Source organism: Pelobates fuscus, chromosome 13 (genome assembly GCF_036172605.1).
Source record: "Pelobates fuscus isolate aPelFus1 chromosome 13, aPelFus1.pri, whole genome shotgun sequence".
NCBI lineage: Eukaryota > Metazoa > Chordata > Amphibia > Anura > Pelobatidae > Pelobates > Pelobates fuscus.
In genome coordinates this window covers 894,780-914,591 of record NC_086329.1, presented here as the reverse complement: position 1 = coordinate 914,591, position 19,812 = coordinate 894,780, and the positions used below count along the sequence as shown (strand labels likewise).

At 42.0% G+C, this 19,812-nt stretch overlaps 1 protein-coding gene across 1 annotated transcript; it reads right to left on the bottom strand.

Moving 5' to 3' along the window:
- Nucleotides 1-9,611: 9,611 nt before the first annotated feature.
- Nucleotides 9,612-17,561, bottom strand: BMP4 (bone morphogenetic protein 4). The gene is made up of 3 exons (XM_063440179.1): nucleotides 17,451-17,561; nucleotides 13,818-14,203; nucleotides 9,612-11,054 (listed from the first exon to the last, which is right to left on the bottom strand). The coding sequence occupies exons 2-3, from the start codon at nucleotides 14,194-14,196 to the stop codon at nucleotides 10,213-10,215; spliced, it is 1,221 nt and encodes a 406-aa protein (XP_063296249.1). The 5' UTR covers nucleotides 14,197-14,203; nucleotides 17,451-17,561; the 3' UTR covers nucleotides 9,612-10,212.
- Between the last annotated feature and the right edge of the window lie 2,251 nt (nucleotides 17,562-19,812).

Sequence of the window (19,812 nt, the reverse complement as noted above, 5' to 3'; positions counted from 1 at the left end):
GTATGAAAAACCATCAAGATTGTACTAGCTAAGCCGGATGGCGAAACATTAAACTTGTTTGATGACAAACTAGTTGCCAAGTAGCTTGAGAGGCTCTATCTATGCATTGGCGCGAGGGGTTTCAGCGCCACTCGTCGTAGTGGCAGGATTGTAGGCCTCTCGGTGACTGTAACACAGAAAAACAGGGAAAAGGAGTGACAGGTGAGGCCCTCTCTATGTGACATGCGAGGCGAATAGCTCACGTGTGGCCCGATGGGTGTTTGCCTCCGAATGTTGAGGCGGGGTGTTGGCCTCGCGGGACCACTAACTGATGGCAAATGTCAAGAAGGGGTAAATACCTATTGGGGAGCCTGTGACCCTATTGCCAGTACTCTAACCTGGGGGGGATGAAATGTATGTAAGAATACCATATGAGCAGGCGTACGTACCTGGTAGTATAAGTATATCACTGCAAATTCGTATGGTGAAATATATAAACCTGGACAGCCTGAAACGGGTAAAAAAAAGGGTAATATAGTGAGTGTGGTCTGTGTGGGAATGTTGTAGACTGTGTAGCCCGTACCAGAGGTGTTTTTAAAGGACTTGATTGTGGAGTTTTAACTGGTAAATGGCATGAAAGTGTAGTGAATGCCATGACAACATAAATGTACTACAAAGGCCAAGTGATGCAGTGTCTTCTAATGCCAGGATTCTGGCTAGAAACAGAGGGGATGTATGATGGGTGTCAAGTGAGAAAAGAGGAGGGGGTGGGGGAGCCGCGGCCTATGTGTAGATGAGCTATGCTAATATATAATTGACAACAAAGGGGCAGGGATGAAAACAATTCTCCAAAGTGATGATGTAAAGTTGTATATGATATTACTGTAATGCAAAGACGTATGATTGGTTGGATCAGTACGTGTTATGCAACCCGAGAATTCCCTGCTTGGAAAAGGAAACCGTATCCTCATGTATATGTCGTGTCATAGGTTTAAAACATAGAAATGAGGCCTGTAACTGTAGGCTGAAAAAACGTGACTGAAATGGTTAAGTATGGAAAAAAAAACTGAAAGCGTGGGAGTCAAATGATCCATACAGATATGTGAACTGGTTTGCTATGGAAACCAATACAACCTTGATACCTTTAAACAGTAAATAGAATTAATATATATCGAGTAAGCAAAACAAATCGTTTAACCGAATGATATATGCATGAAATGATGTGTGTAATCCACGAAAACGATTTATGCGAACACATTAGCAAGACAAATACCGAAAACAGAAACTAAAACGAACAGTTTATATGTATTAAATTTATGCGAACAGGCTTAAGCATATCATGAACAAGTGCCGAAAGGCGAAATAACCGAAAGGATAGCTTATTTCCCCGAAAACACGGAACAGCTTTAGGCAAAATGACAACCTTTAACTAACACAATGAATTTGCCAAATATTGCACGAAATGATTGTCCAAATTGCAACATAACAGGGAAAGAAACGTAAAGTGAGGACGCCGTGGGAACCGATCCTGCCGTGACAGGTAGGTCTAAATTACGGCTTAGGAGTCCCTGGGACGCGATCTACGACGATGTCCGGGGTCAGGAGAGGCTGGACGGAAGGAAAGGCCTGTAACAGGATTCCTGGACACAGCTTGCCGCGGAAAAACTTGTGGATACTGAAAAACCAAGATGGCATCTGAGAGAACCCAGAAGTGGATGCTCATTCAACGCTGACCTCGAACGGTAAGGAGCAAGGTAAGGGGTGTTCATTAAATAGGCCAGGAGTGAATAAAAAGCACCTCCCACAATTACAGGCCAAGTATATATAAAAGCATAAACTGCTTTAGGGTCCAGAGTCCCTTTAACTTTAAGAGAGTTATGACTAGGGGTTGATTTAGATCTTTGGGTATGAGATGAACTAGGGGTCCCTCTAGAATGTAAGCTCATTGAGCAGGGCCTTCCACCCCTCTGTTCCTGTACGTCCAGTTTTCTGGTTACAATTACATGTCTCTTATTCCACCCATTGTACAGCGCTACATAATCTGATGGCGCTATATAAATAATAAAATAATAAAATAATAATAAGGAAGTCCCGAGAAGGAGGTATGCTGTTTTGCCCTTTAACATGTTATATCCTACAGCAGGAAAGTTTCAGGCTGAGATTGATGATAAAAGCACTTTTTTCACATCTCAGTAATTTGTATGGTGAGATTTATGTCTACTGGCAATGAAACCAAGGTAAAACCAGTGAGGTATAGGGGTTTCCCCAGCACTTGGAAATGATACGTTTATCGTTGACCTCTCCCATAGTGAAACACAATTGATCAGATCTGAAACCTGGGGCATGTTAGCAAATTGCATTCAGGACCTACCTGTCTATAGTGAGCATTACACTGTAAATCATTTACACTTTCTGCAAACAATCTAAATGATTTGGGTTTTGTTTCAGATAGGCAAAGGAATAGAAAATCCAAACTTGTTCGTAATCCATCTTTAAATGTGTCTTTATATCATCACTGCGGATTATGTTTAACATTGTATAAATCCAAAAGTAAACAGAGAAACTATTTATCAATCTAGTGAGATTTTTCCTGTCCATACAAAAACACAGATTGTGCGGCTTATATCCCGTCATACGTTTCCTCCAAAAAGGAAAGTGGTAAATATTCCTCAAATCACAGGAAACCTCTGCACAAAACCTTAGACTCATTTGTCTGCCGGGAACAAAATGACAATACACTTCTATTTAACATGTGATAACATTCTAAGAATTCTTTAGTGTGTGTGTTCTGTTGTCTCTTTTTTATTTTTATGAAAAGCTATACAACAAAACAAAAAAAGTAAAAAGCAAACTGCTCTGGAACGTGTATCCGGCAGCTCGCACACAAAGCATTTCAATCCAGTTGGACTCGCAGACGACACTCCTGATTCCCTGGTAAAACAGATTTTAAGCTTGAATAGTCTGAGCTAATTGAATTCTTAGTGTACAGTACACCTGTGTTTGCACATTCCTTCTCGGAAGTCGCGCTCCATGCCAAGCGCTATTTATCAGTTTGTACCAAAACTGTTATTTTGTAGTTGCTCCAGGACTTTCAAAGTCAATAGTTCACTACCCAAGGTTTAATCCTCGGCCACAGGAACCGCAGGTGCCTACAACTCCCATTATGTTAGGGCAGCCAAAACCAAAGTTCACAAAAATATTCGCTGTACCGTTATCGTAGTAATTGACACTGTCTTAAAATCACAGCAGATAGTACAATATATAATCTAACAATAAGTGAAATAAGGTTCCACCTCAGAAGAGTCACACTTAGTAAAAGTTCATTTCAAAAAGTAGGAAATGAAGGGGCTTATTCACTAAACAAAGAGTTTTTGTGAGAGGATAGTGAACATTTACATAAAAAAAAATATTGAAAAGAGTAGATTAAACTAATCATTTATTCGAATTTTCTTCCAACGTGGCCAGAATATGGCAACTTACGCTGAGGGGATAGCCATTAAATACGGGATTGTGGAGAAGAGGAAATCATTTCCTCATTTAGAGTTAAAGGTCTACTCTAAGTATTATAAGCACTAGATCTTGCAATGGTTTGCCCTATTACCTGAGTCGCTGATGGGTTTCAGAGCTGCCTGGTGGTCCAATGACGCACTTCTAGCTTCTGAAGATTTGCAGAAGCCGGGGCCATTGCCATTCATGACCTGAGAGGCTCAGCTGACCACCCAATGGCGGTACCAGAGGTGGAGTTACACCTTTATCAACAGAAGGTTAAACTTCTTATGTGCAGACAGACTCCAGGCACCATGACTACTACACATCATTGAAGTGGTTATGGTGCTTGAAGTAATCCTTTAAGGTAGCCAGTCTGAAAATGCTAGATTTTGGTTGTTGGGTAATGGCTTGGGGACCCCTTGCCATAAAGGTAGGAAGATATTTTAAGTTTGTTTAAATTCCCTGCTTTATTTCAGTAAAGTGGGTTTGAAGATTAGGGCAACCGTGTCCATAACTATTAGGGATTAGACATCCCCAAGTCTGTTTATTATTTTCCATAATCTCTGACCCACCGTCCCATTCTTCAGGAAGAGGAGGAAGTGTTAGTGGCTATTGGCAAGGCCTCTGTCTGGTTAACTCTCCCCTCCACTTTTCTCGCACATAGGGTGGTGGAAGAAGAATGGCCTCTGCCCCAGAAAAAGCAAAAGACTAAATGCACTTGTGAGAAACTCCACAAGGTTCAAACAAATCATTAACTGCATTTGTCAAAACAAACTCAGTCAATAGAGGACTGAGTGGGAGAATGCACGCAATGCTTCATTACCTCCTATTTCCACCCATTTAAACTTGTTTAACCTTTAGCCTGAGGGTCTGTGAAATGATGAGCTTCACTTTGAATCTCACACCTCACAGCTCTCCGTTACCTCGGCAAGCAGTATATATAGCGTTTTAGGTGTGAAATACACTAGGAGTACACCAGGTAACTGGCACACATTGTGTATAGGCCACAAAAAACACATTGTTAAACATGTGTGGTCCAAGACCAGGCATTTAACTCAGTAGGGTTATCCACTAAACTGAGAATTGTCAGGAAATTATCAATGTGTTCCATTTTGCCACAAGAGATTAACTGGAAATTTAACGGCTTTGGATATTTTTTTCTAATTCCACTGTCTGCATATATGTGTGGCTCAACCTCTACCCAACTTCCTAATCCCTGCCCACCTCACCCATCTCTGTGACACCATACCCACTTTACTCAATCTGACTAAATCCCTCCCTAATCTCTGCCCGCTGCACCCATCTCTGTGACACCATACCCACTTTACTCAACCTGACTAAATCCCTCCCTAATCTCTGCCCGCTGCACCCATCTCTGTGACACCATACCCACTCTATTCAACCTGACTAAAACCCTACCCACCTCCATAATCTCTGCCCGCTGCACCTATCTCTATGACATCCTACCACTTTACCTAACCTGATCCAACCTCTACCCACCTCCATAATCCCTGCCCACTGCACCTCTCTGTGACATCCTACCACTTTACCTAACCTGACCCAACCTCTACCCACCTCCATAATCCCTGCCCACTGCACCTATCTCTGTGACACCCTACCCACTTTACCTAACCTGACCCAACCTCTACCCACCTCCATAATCCCTGCCCACTGCACCCATCTCTGTGACACCCTACCCACTTTACCTAACCTGACCCAACCTCTACCCACCTCCCTAATCCCTGCCCACTGCACCCATCTCTGTGACATCCTACCCACTTTACCTAACCTGACCCAACCTCTACCCACCTCCCTAATCCCTGCCCACTGCACCCATCTCTGTGACACCCTACCCACTTTACCTAACCTGACCCAACCTCTACCCACCTCCCTAATCCCTGCCCACTGCACCCATCTCCATGACACCAGGCCCAAACCCTACCCACCTTATACAAGAAATGTAAAATTGAAATAAATAACTGTAAAATTTGGTATTATCAGAGGACTCTCTTTTTGTCTTTTCTGCATGCTGGGTGTGTTCACTGCTAATCTGACACTATCTTCCTGGGCTGTTAAAAAAATATGCGTAAAGTTCAATTAATAACGTGAACATTTCAGTATTGAACGAAATTTGGAATGAGAGCAGAACGCAAACCGTTATCAGTTCTATGACAGGTACACACAGGCTGTAGAATGCAAATATTTGTGGAATAAAACCCTTTTAAAATACTTGGGCTGGCTGGAATGCTGCACACGCTTGGCTAGAGAAAATATGCCAACTCCATAATGAATCCATAGCGAAGGTTTTACCAGGACTCCAAATACAAATGTTGCATTTCATGTCTTCCTAGAATCAGCTGCAACCTATTCATTGACTCATTCAGAAATAAAACAACATTTTCATCCAAGCGTCTTTAAATATCTCTAGTCGTTTTCATGGCGGTGTACAGATAGAAAAGTGGATTGGGAGTTTTTAGATATTAATTTGCTAATCTTTCTAAATACTCATTAGACATAGCTCCACAACGCCATGAAGGGGGTGGAATCTTTCTAATGACCAGCCAACCACTCGGCATGCTACCACGTCTCACGGGAATTTGGGGTATTTTTCTGAATGCCCCAGAGATGTAGCACACCCCCTGTACTACGGCTACATTTAATACAGACAGACCCACTTAGGAGCATCTCCATTTCTTAAAGGGACACTACAGTGTATTGATTTTTAAGGAATATTTTAAAATTAGTAATTATGCCCGGACTGGACAAACCTGCAGTGTTTTCCTCTTTAAAAAATGACTTAGGCTTGTGGGAGCTTAAGTTCAGCTGATGCCTTTCTATACTAGAAAGATACAATTGAAGCGACAGGATCACTCCCTTGCACGCTTTCTGAGAAAAGACATGTACGCCTCTGGTATACCACGTTCCTTATTAAAAAAGACATAAAGGGTCAGATCTATCCACGAATGTCCCTTTAAAACACTAATTTTACTTAATAAATGTGAGGGTAGAACAAACATAATCAGGCCAACCTCATTTACTATTTTCTAATCAAAGATTCTCTCCCCAAAACCTGCACACATTCATCCAGAATGACAAACCGTCCAAATGTTTACTTATCACCATGATGTACTAGTGTACGGTTCATTTTAATGGCCTTTATCTTTAATAGGTTATTACTATGACAGAGAGAAGACCCCAAGTGACGTATGATTTTTCTTTAGAACAGGGGTAGTCAACCTGGTACCTACTGCCCACTAGTGGGCGGTTTGGGATTTCAGGGGGACGGTTGTGGGTTCTGCAGAAAATGCTCAGTGGGCCTCGATGGCCAAGGACCAAGGCCGGCAGGGGAGATTTTCTTCTATGCGCGCACACACACACAAAAGTAGAGGAGAAAAAAAGGGGGGAAATATATAAATTTAAGTACATATTTGAAAAACAAAACAAAACCCTCCTTTCAAAAAAAAAAAGTTAAAAAAAATTGCAGTATAAAATTAGTGGTAAGGTATTTTACCATCAACAAAAATACAAAAGTGGGCGGTAGGTATTAAAAGGTTGACTACCCCAGCATCAGAGCTTTGCAATAATAAATAAATAGGAGAAATTGGTGAAAATGTGTGATAGCGCAGGCATAGCTTAATGCCACAGGTGTTATCATGTAAATAAATGGTTGGTTTATGCAGTGTGAGTGGAACATTTAACAGCACTCCCAGATTATTGGTTTCTGGAAACACCCGTGCACACGTTAAAAAGTTTGGGGACTATTAAGAGAAGAGTCAATTAACTCAGCAGTCAGGCTTATCGGAGCTGTGCAGATCAGTTGAAATCTGCGTAATTGCTCTGTCAAACAACTATCAGACTCTCCCACTCTGCTTATTGCTTCTTTGTGAAGCATGGATCTGCCTGATATACAGGCTTCAAAGGCAAGGCAGCAGGTCTCAGAGCCCCAGGCAAGGAATTCACCTTTAAAAGACAGGAATGAGTGGGAGGGGAGGTGGCACTGGTTGGGGGGAGACTGATTAAGGGTGGAGAACTTGGTTAAATACAATGTGGGAAATACCTGGCCCATCATCACACTATTGGAATAGTTTGTTTTTGAAGGACAGAAAATGATAGATTTTATTTAAATTATAGAAAAATAAGGCGACTATCAGCTTTGTTTGATAGAAATGTATACACATAGAAACATCCATCCTAATATTAAGATTGCACGTTTCACCAAAACTGGTAGCTCTGACTTAGAATAGAACTGCATTTGTATCACATTTATTCAAACCTCTCTCTCTCTCTCTATCTATATATATATGCAAAAATTGTGTCACATGATGAAGAGACCTTTTGTAAAAAGATACCCGTTAAAGCCTAGAAAAAGCTGGGCTCTTTTGCATTGGGATTTAAAAAGTAATTAGTATGTAGCAAACAAAATCATTGCTTGCCTTTCGGAGCCAGTAATCAGTAAATGATTACAATTAAGCAGGGCTGGAGATTCAGAAGAATGTCTATGAGGAACCTTAAAAGGCTTATCAAAAAGAGTACGGGTCGTTCCACAAGATTTCTCTTAGAGCATAATGTGAGCACTAAACCCACACAGGCCGTCACTAGCCTTGTCATTGGCCAAGACAAGCTACAGGTTGCAACACACATAATAGGGGGATACCTACAACCTGTATAAACACCATACTGTTCAGGAAAAGAAATGCTGTGTGTATAATTACAGTCTAAAATTCTGTTCGTCCAATATGAAAAAAAAAAAAAAAAAAAAAGAGTATTAGAAGATACTAATTGTATCTATTATTTTACATCCACATTATTGGAGTAGAATGGCTAGAATCTCTACTCTATAACTAACAAGCACTAAATTACGTAATATTCAGTCTGTGAAATATATTGAAAGGAGTTACAGGTGATCTGCAGTACACATTTTCAGTGGATCTACATGTGTCTGTCCTTTCATACACCTCGGTAGGGTTTTAAGTACATATCCACGTGTTTGTTCAATCAATAACTCTGTACCAGAAGAGGTAGAGATTATAGTTTATCTGCAATATTGCTAAATGCAATATTTCTACAAATATACTAGCATGGATTATACAAATAAAGTAAGTGGAGTCTAGGAAAACAAAAGTAAAGGAGTTTGTAGAAACACGAGGAAGAAGGGAAAGTATGGGACAATGGGAGCAATGCGTACACAGGTCATCACATACTTGTGCTAATCTCTCACCCAGTGTAACCCAGTGTAACCCAGTACGATTCTCTATTTACATACACACATTAGACACTAAAAGAACATTGGACGCAGGAAGACCAGCCATTTGGCCATAATTAACATTTTATCACTTCTACTGGTAAATTCACGCACATTGGTGAGAAAAGACTGACATTTGCATTAAATCAGGTCATAATTTAATATGAAAGTTTAGTTATAGAAGAAGGGGAGAGATTTACATCAATAGATAGATATTTAAAGGTTGGAGGAAGGAGAGAGAGAGGAGGTTCTTGGAAATTAAAAATCACAAAGCAAATTAGTCCCCACAGAAGACTATGTTCAATGTATTTTAAAGAATTTATTTAAGCTTAGTACAATTAAAAAGTCCCTTTTGAAGGGTATAAAAGCACAAAAGTAATGTTGAGGCTTATAGACCTACCCGGAGGACTTGATTTGCTCTCTCCACCTGCACTCTACAGGAAGCAGAGGCTCTGCCAAATGTTTCGAGTTTTTAAGCTTTCATGGGTTTTAACCAAGATCATGGAGTTTAAAAAAAAAAAAAGTTATAATTCTCCTTCAAAATGCTTTTCAGCAGTGACACAAAAGAGCCCAAAAATGCGAGAAATTGTCATCATTACCACAAAGACCGCACAACCTAAAAATGAATTCATAGAAAACACTTACAAAAAATAAAATAAATAAACCTGATTCTGAAAAACAAAAAACTGGCAGGATTTATTTGAAGATATGTTTTTTTACTGTAAAAAAACAAAACAAAAAAAAAAAAAATGAGCAGATGTCATGTTTAAATACATTCGTTGTCACTTCTTGTGTGTTTTAATGTTCAAAAGCGTTGGCAAACCTTTGAAGTTTTAAAAAATGTGTTTGTTTTCCACAAAACTGTCTTTACTTAACCTTTGGGGGGGGGGGGGGGGGAGGGGGGTAGCCATTCAGAGCTTTGAACTTAAATACTATATGAGGTTATTTGGGAGGTAATACCTGCTTGGCATTTGCATAACACTTTGCGAGGTTAGGAGACTCTTTTTAAATGAATAAGAAAACAAACATAAAAAACAAGGACTAATAACAACAGCATTGAGCATACAGGTTCGCAAGTCAAGTGGTTTAAACCCTGGAGCGCAACACTGGGAGATTGACACAGCAATAACTCTTAGTCTCATTTACATTCATTGAAGGAAAAACAAACAAACAAACAAAAAAAAGCCAAGTAGCTAATAAATATAAAATACTATTAAAAAGCAATTTATAGAAAAAAATACTCTATTTCCACATAAATCCATAGTCATCCTAATGTACACTTATAAACATATTGTACAAATAAGTAGCTTATGTTTAAAATAAGGAATTATTTTATTTTGTTTTCTTTTTAATATGTAGTTATAAATATATTTTGTCAAAATATATGATCATATTGTCAAAACATTTTCACATAAAAGTCATAAATAAGGTCAAGGTGAATGTTCAGTTTAAAGGAAGTCCCGCCCACAGCAAGCAAATGGATTTAAGTTTCATTTTCCGATTTAACGGCATCCACATCCCTCTACCACCATCTCCTGATAGTTTTTAAGAACTACTTTGTCATATTCATCCAAATATAGCATAGAAATGGCGCTGAGTTCTGTGGGAACGCAGCATGCTTTGGGAATGCTAGAGTTTACAGAGTTGACCAACGTTTGTACAATAGCGTGATTGGTTGAGTTCAGGTGGTCAGCCAATGGAAATGGACAATCCCCGTGGCAGTAAAAAGCCTGGTACCCAGGTGGAGCCACTATCCAATCATTCCAGCCAACGTCACTGAAATCCACATAGAGAGAATGTCTCCGGCAATTTTTGTTTCTTTTCCGGACTCGCTGTGGTTTTGGACTTCTTTTTGACCTCCTGGTCAGTGCATGTCCCCTGCCGTCATGGCTAAAAGTGATTAAAAGTGGCCTGATCTGTAACCAGTCTGCATCCTCATGAGGTAATAATGATCGGCTAATCCGGACATGTTTCCCCTGATAAGTTTTTGTGTAGTTGAGGTGAATCACCTCAATGGCAAGCCCATGGTTTATCTGCTTATCATGAATCCATCTCATGATGGCAGGGCTCACATCAAAACTTTCCCACTGTGTCTCATTATGATGGATTAGCCGTGTGTCCAACAGCCTAGTAACCATTTGTCCATTTACTGCATGAGGTTTCATGACTTCATATACATTTATCCGGTGGAAGCCTTCTTCCCACGGTAGACTATGTTCGATCTGCTCCCTATACAGTCTCAGCTCAGCAGATGAAATCACCTCATTTTCAGGAATGCTGCTGAGGTTGAAATAAAATCGGACACTTGCATTTTCTGCCGTCCCGGTTATCTTCTCCAAAATTTCTATAACAAAAAGGGGAGAAAGAATAAAAGTCAATATGTGTTATGAGATTGAACAATCTATATCTCAATGTATCTTCACGAATGAAACAGACATAGACTTTACGGCAGTGACTGTGTTCTGGAATGGTCTAATGTTTAGGCTGAGAAGCCTACCGATAATTTCAACCTCAGCTTGGCAGCGGTATAAGAGCAGCAGAAGGGCTCACACACATCATTTTCTTTTTAGAAATGTATTGCTGAGGATATGTAGCCATTTGAAAACATACAGCCATGCCTTCTTGATCATGTCACAGAGCTAAGAAAAAAAATTCCAGTTCAATAACGATGCTGTGGATTAATAACTCAGATTTACTTTGGAAAAGCAACATCCGCGAGGAAACTTTTGGATCAGATTACCGGGCTCTATTGAACAAACCTTTACAAACACACAGCTGTAACGTTACATACACCAAGTGTTCTTTAATTTATAAAATTAGTGGAAAATAAAAAAAGCTAGCCCTTTTCCTCTGATCAAGGGGAAACTCATAAAACAGTCCATACAAAGTTCACAATAAACCTATATAAATATAAATATCATTTGTGTTCCAGAGTAATAAAAAACAAACAAAAAAAAAACAGAACGCTTAACCCATTACACACTGTGCGCTCACCCATATCTCGCAGGCGCCGCATTCTGGAAGTTGAGGTGGGATTTGATTTCCACAACATTTCAAGATGAGGAAAAGAAGACATTTAAAGGGACACTGCTGGGTCATTTCTCTATTAATCTCGTACAAGGCCAATCAACACTTTCCCTTATTAAAACAGGCAGCAAGCCATGGCAAATCTTTTTCATTATTCTCCTCGTCACAGCAGACACTCTATCTCACTGGGTTGGGGTGTATCAAGGAAACAAGGCCAACAAACACTGAAATTGAGAAACTTTGGCCAAAATAAGCAATTTGAAAAAAGATCTCCAACCCCGCTTCAGTCACATTACAATTCGCTGCTTAATAAAGAAACCAAATACGTTAATCTTAAACTGCCTTCACCAAACAAAAAGGTTACAAAATATCAAGAAAATGAGATTCACTCCCATAGTGTACAGATACAACAATACCAACAACCATGTCTGTGGGTTTTACGTTGGTTGTTTTTATTTCCATGGAGAGGAAGCCGATCTGAGATTTTGAACACATTAAAGGCATGTCTGGGGTGCCTTACACAGCATTGCTGTCCGTTCTACACGAGCTCCGCACTGCTAAGCTCTGGCCATAAATCTAAGAGATAAATATTGACTTAAAACAACCATTTGCATCTAGAGGTGAACACCCTTCTAAAGCAATTCAAGATCTGGAGGCTAAACAGCATTTACAGCATTAGTGTCATCAGGAAACCAATTAGCTTTTGTATTGTAAAGTAAAGTTCTTGCTTTGTGTACACACACACACACACACAATGCAGTTAGTCTTATTAGAAAGTTGCAGATCCTGTCTAACACAACCAGTGCAAATCCTGATACTGGCGTTAGAAATTGAGATTAAAGAATGTCTCGGGAGAGTTCACAGTCATTATAAAGGGTTATGGCATATCCTGAGAATTCAATGAACACACAATGTGAGAGGGTGATACAGAGAGTAAAGGGGGTTGGCATGGGGGCTCAGACACGGACTATGTAGGTGACAGTACATTGTATGAAGGCGGATGGCTGAACAATCTTACAAATCATTCTATCCATGATATAATCTGCCTCTAGAATGACATCCGATCTGTAATAAGCATCCATACAGCCTGGAGCCTAACCACATATATGCTGTGCCTGAGATGAATGGGAGTTATATTCCCAAGCAGGAATGACTGGAACACGTACATCTCGTTACTGCCATTTAACCCCTTAAGGACCAAACTTCTGGAATAAAATGGAATAATGACGTGTCACACACACGTCATGTGTCCTTAAGGGGTTAAACTACATGAACTCGAGCATCACCCTAACACGATGTACGGTCTCATGAACCAGGCAAGATACGGAACGGCATGTATTAGAACATTGCTTGTCAGAGCAGTCTTCACGACCAAGCTACAGTCCAGGATTTATGTATTCTATTCCCGATAAACCTGGACAGTCATTTGTCACAAACAATGCCATCTTGGGGTATGAAAAGCGTAGAGCACCTGGTTTATTATGGTTCTCCAGACCCACTAAGTGGCATAAGTGTCACTGTTATGTACCCCCTATATACTGGTTAGGGGGGGTAAGGATTATTGTATTCTGTAAGCCCCCATTATGACTGTAAGATGTTGGGGGACCTCTGTAATGAGAAGACAGTAGATGTGAAAGGTGAAAATTTACAACTTTTCACTCTGAGGTTGACCTGGGGAAATGGGACAATTCATCCTTGGGAAAATGTAAATGTGAGGGAGCTCTGTCTGTCGTGATTATTGAGGAGCGTAGTGTATCTATTGAGGACCTACGTCATGAGTGCTAGGAAGCCAAGTGTTTTGGACAGAGCTCAATGTAAATTATAGGGTGTTAAGCTGAGTTTATATTTTGGGGAGCTGGGCATAGAAGTTGGAGCATATATTTTTGGGAGCTGGGCGTAGAGGTCTGGGAGTATATTGTTGGGAACTGGGTGTAGAGGCCGGGGTAAATGTTTTTGGGGAGCTAGGTGTAGAGGCCAGGGTGCATGTTTTGGGGATTTCGATGCAGAGGTTGGGGTGCATTTTTTGAGATGTTGGATGTAGAGTTTGGGGTGTACATTTTAAGTAGGAGCTGGCACTTACCCTCGTGATGGAAGCTTCTCACGGTGTTGGCCCGGCTGGTGGGTCTTTCTGGGTACTCCAGACTGATCCCCCACAGATCTTCCTCTCGCTCTGCAGACTGCAGCCGGTACAGGTCCAGCATGTATTCAGGGACTGGTACTTCATGGCTTGGCTGTGGCCGCTTGCGGAGCCCAAACATTTGTAGAAGAGTGGCCTCGAAGTCCCGCAGGAGTTCATTGCTATGCCCAGAGCTCTGCCCGGAGCGACTCCCCCCTGCCTGGCTCTCACTCTGTGCCACTTTCTTCCTCCCGGTGCCCGGGATCAAGCTGGCATGCTCAGCACCTCCCAGCAGGACATGGCATAGTAAAAGGACCATCAGCATTGGGTTACCAGCAATCATGGTGTCTCTGCAGGGTAGAAAACAATACAGACAAGCAGTGAGTGACAGAGGTACAATGCAGGACTGGCTGTACCCAGCCACTCCCGGAGGTGCTAATAGCTTATTATCAAAGAGTCTCCATCCTGTTAATCTGCCTGTCTCTGGGACTATCTTTTCAATTATCTCCTAGCCCTAGGACCATGTACTGCTTACTGCTAGCCTGCCACCCACTACGACCTCACTGCCAGCCAGCCCAGCAACTGCTACCTCACTGCCAGCCAGCCAGCCCAGCCACTGCTACCTTACTTCAAACCCATCGGCCCAGCCACTGCCTCCTCACTGCCAGCCCAGCCACTGCTAACCTGCACAGGGAGTGTGCACAGTGCAAAGCAATCTTACTTTGCCAGCCAGTGATACCTGCAAACTACACTCCCAGTGACTGCCAAGCACTGTAACTATTATGCTTGAAAACAGCACTGCATTGTCACTGCCTGTGCAATATGCTGATAAACCAGGGATTGCACTGCATTTCAGTTAATAAAACTCTTCATGGATTATTCAAACAGAAAGGATTATAGGTAACTATGCATCTGTCTGCCAGTGGTAACCAGCTGGACCCAGGAGCAACAGTATAACTTGTCTCCCAGGGCACTAAACACAGCCGGCAGCCTGCCTCCCAGGGCACTAAACACAGCCGGCAGCCTGCCTCCCAGGGCACTAAACACAGCCGGCAGCCTGCCTCCCAGGGCACTAAACACAGCCGGCAGCCTGCCTCCCAGGGCAATAAACACAGCCGGCAGCCTGCCTCCCAGGGCAATAAACACAGCCGGCAGCCTGCCTCCCAGGGCAATAAACACAGCCGGCAGCCTGCCTCCCAGGGCAATAAACACAGCCGGCAGCCTGCCTCCCAGGGCAATAAACACAGCCGGCAGCCTGCCTCCCAGGGCAATAAACACAGCCCGCAACCTGCCTCCCAGGGCACCAAACACAGCCGGCAGCCTGCCTCCCAGGGCAATAAACACAGCCCGCAGCCTGCCTCCCAGGGCAATAAACACAGCCCGCAGCCTGCCTCCCAGGGCAATAAACACAGCCCGCAGCCTGCCTCCCAGGGCAATAAACACAGCCCGCAGCCTGCCTCCCAGGGCAATAAACACAGCCCGCAGCCTGCCTCCCAGGGCAATAAACACAGCCCGCAGCCTGCCTCCCAGGGCAATAAACACAGCCCGCAGCCTGCCTCCCAGGGCAATAAACACAGCCCGCAGCCTGCCTCCCAGGGCAATAAACACAGCCCGCAGACTGCCTCCCAGGGCAATAAACACAGCCCGCAGACTGCCTCCCAGGGCAATAAACACAGCCCGCAGACTGCCTCCCAGGGCAATAAACACAGCCCGCAGACTGCCTCCCAGGGCAATAAACACAGCCCGCAGACTGCCTCCCAGGGCAATAAACACAGCCCGCAGACTGCCTCCCAGTGCAATAAACACAGCCCGCAGACTGCCTCCCAGGGCAATAAACACAGCCCGCAGACTGCCTCCCAGGGCAATAAACACAGCCCGCAGACTGCCTCCCAGGGCAATAAACACAGCCCGCAGCCTGCCTCCCAGGGCAATAAACACAGCCCGCAGCCTGCCTCCCAGGGCAATAAACACAGCCCGCAGCCTGCCTCCCAGGGCAATAAACACAGCCCGCAGACTGCCTCCCAGGGCAATAAACACAGCCCGCAGACTGCCTCCCAGGGCAATAAACACAGCCCGCAGACTGCCTCCCAGGGCAATAAACACAGCCCGCAGACTGCCTCCCAGGGCAATAAACACAGCCCGCAGACTGCCTCCCAGGGCAATAAACACAGCCCGCAGACTGCCTCCCAGGGCAATAAACACAGCCCGCAGACTGCCTCCCAGGGCAAAAAACACAGCCCGCAGACTGCCTCCCAGTGCAATAAACACAGCCCGCAGACTGCCTCCCAGGGCAATAAACACAGCCGGCAGCCTGCCTCCCAGGGCAATAAACACAGCCCGCAGACTGCCTCCCAGGGCAATAAACACAGCCCGCAGACTGCCTCCCAGGGCAATAAACACAGCCCGCAGACTGCCTCCCAGGGCAATAAACACAGCCTGCCTCCCAGGGCAATAACCAAGCCTCTGAGAGATATATCCAGAGACTTGCTGGCAGGCTTTCCTAAAGCTGATCTCAAACTAACAGTCAGTGGAGTTATAATCAGGGATGGAAAACTGCTCAGCCAGACCCTAATTAAACATCCCAAGCACCCATATACATCCCAACACTGGCACCCACACAGAGCCTGCCATCCTCTCCTATATGCATCCTGCCACTAGCACCCACACAGAGACCCAGCCACCCTCACTCACATACATCCTGCCACTGGCACCCACACAGAGACCCAGCCACCTTCACCAACATACATCCTGCCACCCTCACCCATATACATCCTGCCACTGGCACCCACACAGTGCCTGCCACCCTCACCCATATACATCCTGCCACTGGCACCCACACAGCACCTGCCACCCTAACCCACATACATCCTGCCACTGGCACCCACACAGCACCTGCCACCCTCACCCATATACATCCTGCCACTGGCACCCACACAGAGCCTGCCACCCTCATCCATATACATCCTTGCACCCACACAGAGCCTGCCACCCTCACCCATATACATCCTGGCACCCACACAGAGCCTGCCACCCTCATCCATATACATCCTGCCACCAACACCCACACAGAGACCCAGCAACCCTCACCCACAGTCATCCTGCCACCCTCACCCATATACATCCTACCACCAATACCCACACAGAGCTTGCCACCCTCACCCATATACATCCTGCCACTAGCACACACACAGAGCCTGCCACCGGCACCCAACAGTATCCTGAAATGAAGAGTCCATAACACTGGGGACCCTGGGAGATGCCAACCAGGGGGGGGGGAGGGGGGAGGGAACCTGGATGATGTCAGCCGGGGTACCCTGGGTGATGCCAGCTGTGGGGGACCCTGGCTGGTGCCAGCTGGGGGGGCCCTGGGTCATGCCAACTGGTGGGTGACCCTGGGTGATGCCAGCTGGGGGGACCCAGGGTGATGCCAGCTGTGGGGGACCCTGGCTGGTGCCAGCTGGGAGGTGACCCTGGGTGATGCCAACTGGTGGGTGTCCCTGGGTGATGCCAGCTGGGGGGTGACCCTGGGTGATGCCAGTTACTGCAGAGCTAGGGCAGAGTAAGCGAGGAAACAAAGTATCAAGAAAAGTTACTCACTGACAGAAAACAGAGCAAAGAAAAACAGTCCATGATTGTTGAGGGCCAGTCCTGGACAGAGTGCTTGAAACGCCCAGGCTCCGGAGTGCAGGCTGACACTATGGAAGTGGCTCCTGAAATGACTATTTGAATATAATGAGCCCCCAGCCAGACAGTCTGCTTTATCCCAGCCCCCCTGCAGGTCACGTGGGCTTATAGAACTTGTCAATCAGCTGGATCTCCCCGCCCACGGTTCGGCCTCCCCCACCCCCCTCACAGACCCAGCTCAAAGCTCTCATCTAAATGATAATGGAATAATGTAAACACCTGGGATAACATGAAATCCAGCCAAATAAACCACATTAACCATTAAACAGGGAGCAAGGACATTCACAGCATTCATAGAGAGGAGAGCAGAAACTGTAACACATTTATTATACATTGTTACACTTATATTATACATTGTTACATATTATACACTGTTACATATTATACACGGTTACACTTATATTATACACTGTTACACATGCATTATACATTATTACATATATTATAAATTGTTACATATTATACACTGTTACACTTATATTATACACTGTTACACATGCATTATACATTATTACATATATTATAAATTGTTACATATTATACACTGTTACACTTATATTATACACTGTTACACTAATATTATACACTGTTACATATTATACTCTATGTTTCTATGTTTCTATATTATACACTGTTACACATACATTATACATTGTTACATATATTATAAATTGTTACATATTATACACTGTTACACTTATATTATACACTGTTACACTAATATTATACACTGTTACACATACATTATACATTATTACATATATTATAAATTGTTACTTATTATACACTGTTACACTTATATTATACACTGTTACACTAATATTATACACTGTTACACATACATTATACATTATTACATATATTATAAATTGTTACATATTATACACTGTTACACTTATATTATACACTGTTACACTAATATTATACACTGTTACATATTATACTCTATGTTTCTATGTTTCTATATTATACACTGTTACACATGCATTATACATTATTACATATATTATAAATTGTTACATATTATACACTGTTACACTAATATTATACACTGTTACACTAATATTATACACTGTTACACATACATTATTACACTTATATTATACACTGTTACACATACATTATACATTGTTACACTTATATTATACACTGTTACACATGCATTATACATTGTTACATATATTATAAATTGTTACATATTATACACTGTTACACTTATATTATACACTGTTACACATGCATTATACATTGTTACACTTATATTATACACTGTTACATATTATACACTGTTACACTTATATTATACACTGTTACACATACATTATACATTGTTACACTTATATTATACACTGTTACACATACATTATACATTGTTACACTTATATTATACACTGTTACATATTATACACGGTTACACTTATATTATACACTGTTACACATACATTATACATTATTACACTTATATTATACACTGTTACACATACATTATACATTGTTACACTTATATTATACACTGTTACACTAATATTATACACTGTTACACATACATTATACATTGTTACACTTATATTATACACTGTTACACATACATTATACATTGTTACACTTATATTATACACTGTTACATATTATACACGGTTGCACTTATATTATACACTGTTACACACTTAATACATTGTTACATATATTATAAATTGTTACATATTATGCATATATCTTATAAATTGTTACACTTATATTATACACTGTTACACATATATTATACATTGTTACACTTATATTATAACCTGTTACACATGCATTATACATTGTTACACTAATATTATACACTGTTACACATACATTATACATTGTTACACTTATACACTGTTGCACATACAATATACATTGTTACATATTATACACTGTTACACTAATATTATACACTGTTACACATACATTATACATTGTTACACTTATATTATACACTGTTACACACACATTATACATTGTTACATATATTATAAATTGTTACATATTATACATATATGTTAAAAATTGTTAAACTTATATTATACACTGTTACACATACATTATAGATTGTTACACTAATATTATACACTGTTACACATACATTATGCATTGTTACATATATTATAAATTGTTACATATACATATATGTTAGAAATTGTTAAACTTATATTATACACTGTTACACATACATTATACATTGTTACACTAATATTATACACTGTTACACATACATTATACATTGTTACATATATTATAAATTGTT

What these genes read in the sequence shown, in the direction of transcription:
- BMP4 (XM_063440179.1), bottom strand. Translation starts at nt 14,196, where the DNA reads ATGATTGCTGGTAACCCAATGCTGATGGTCCTTTTACTATGCCATGTC. An exon ending in GAGAAGCTTCCATCACGAGG is followed by an intron (nt 11,055 to 13,817) that starts GTAAGTGCCAGC and finishes TTTTTGTTATAG; the next exon opens with AAATTTTGGAGAAGATAACC.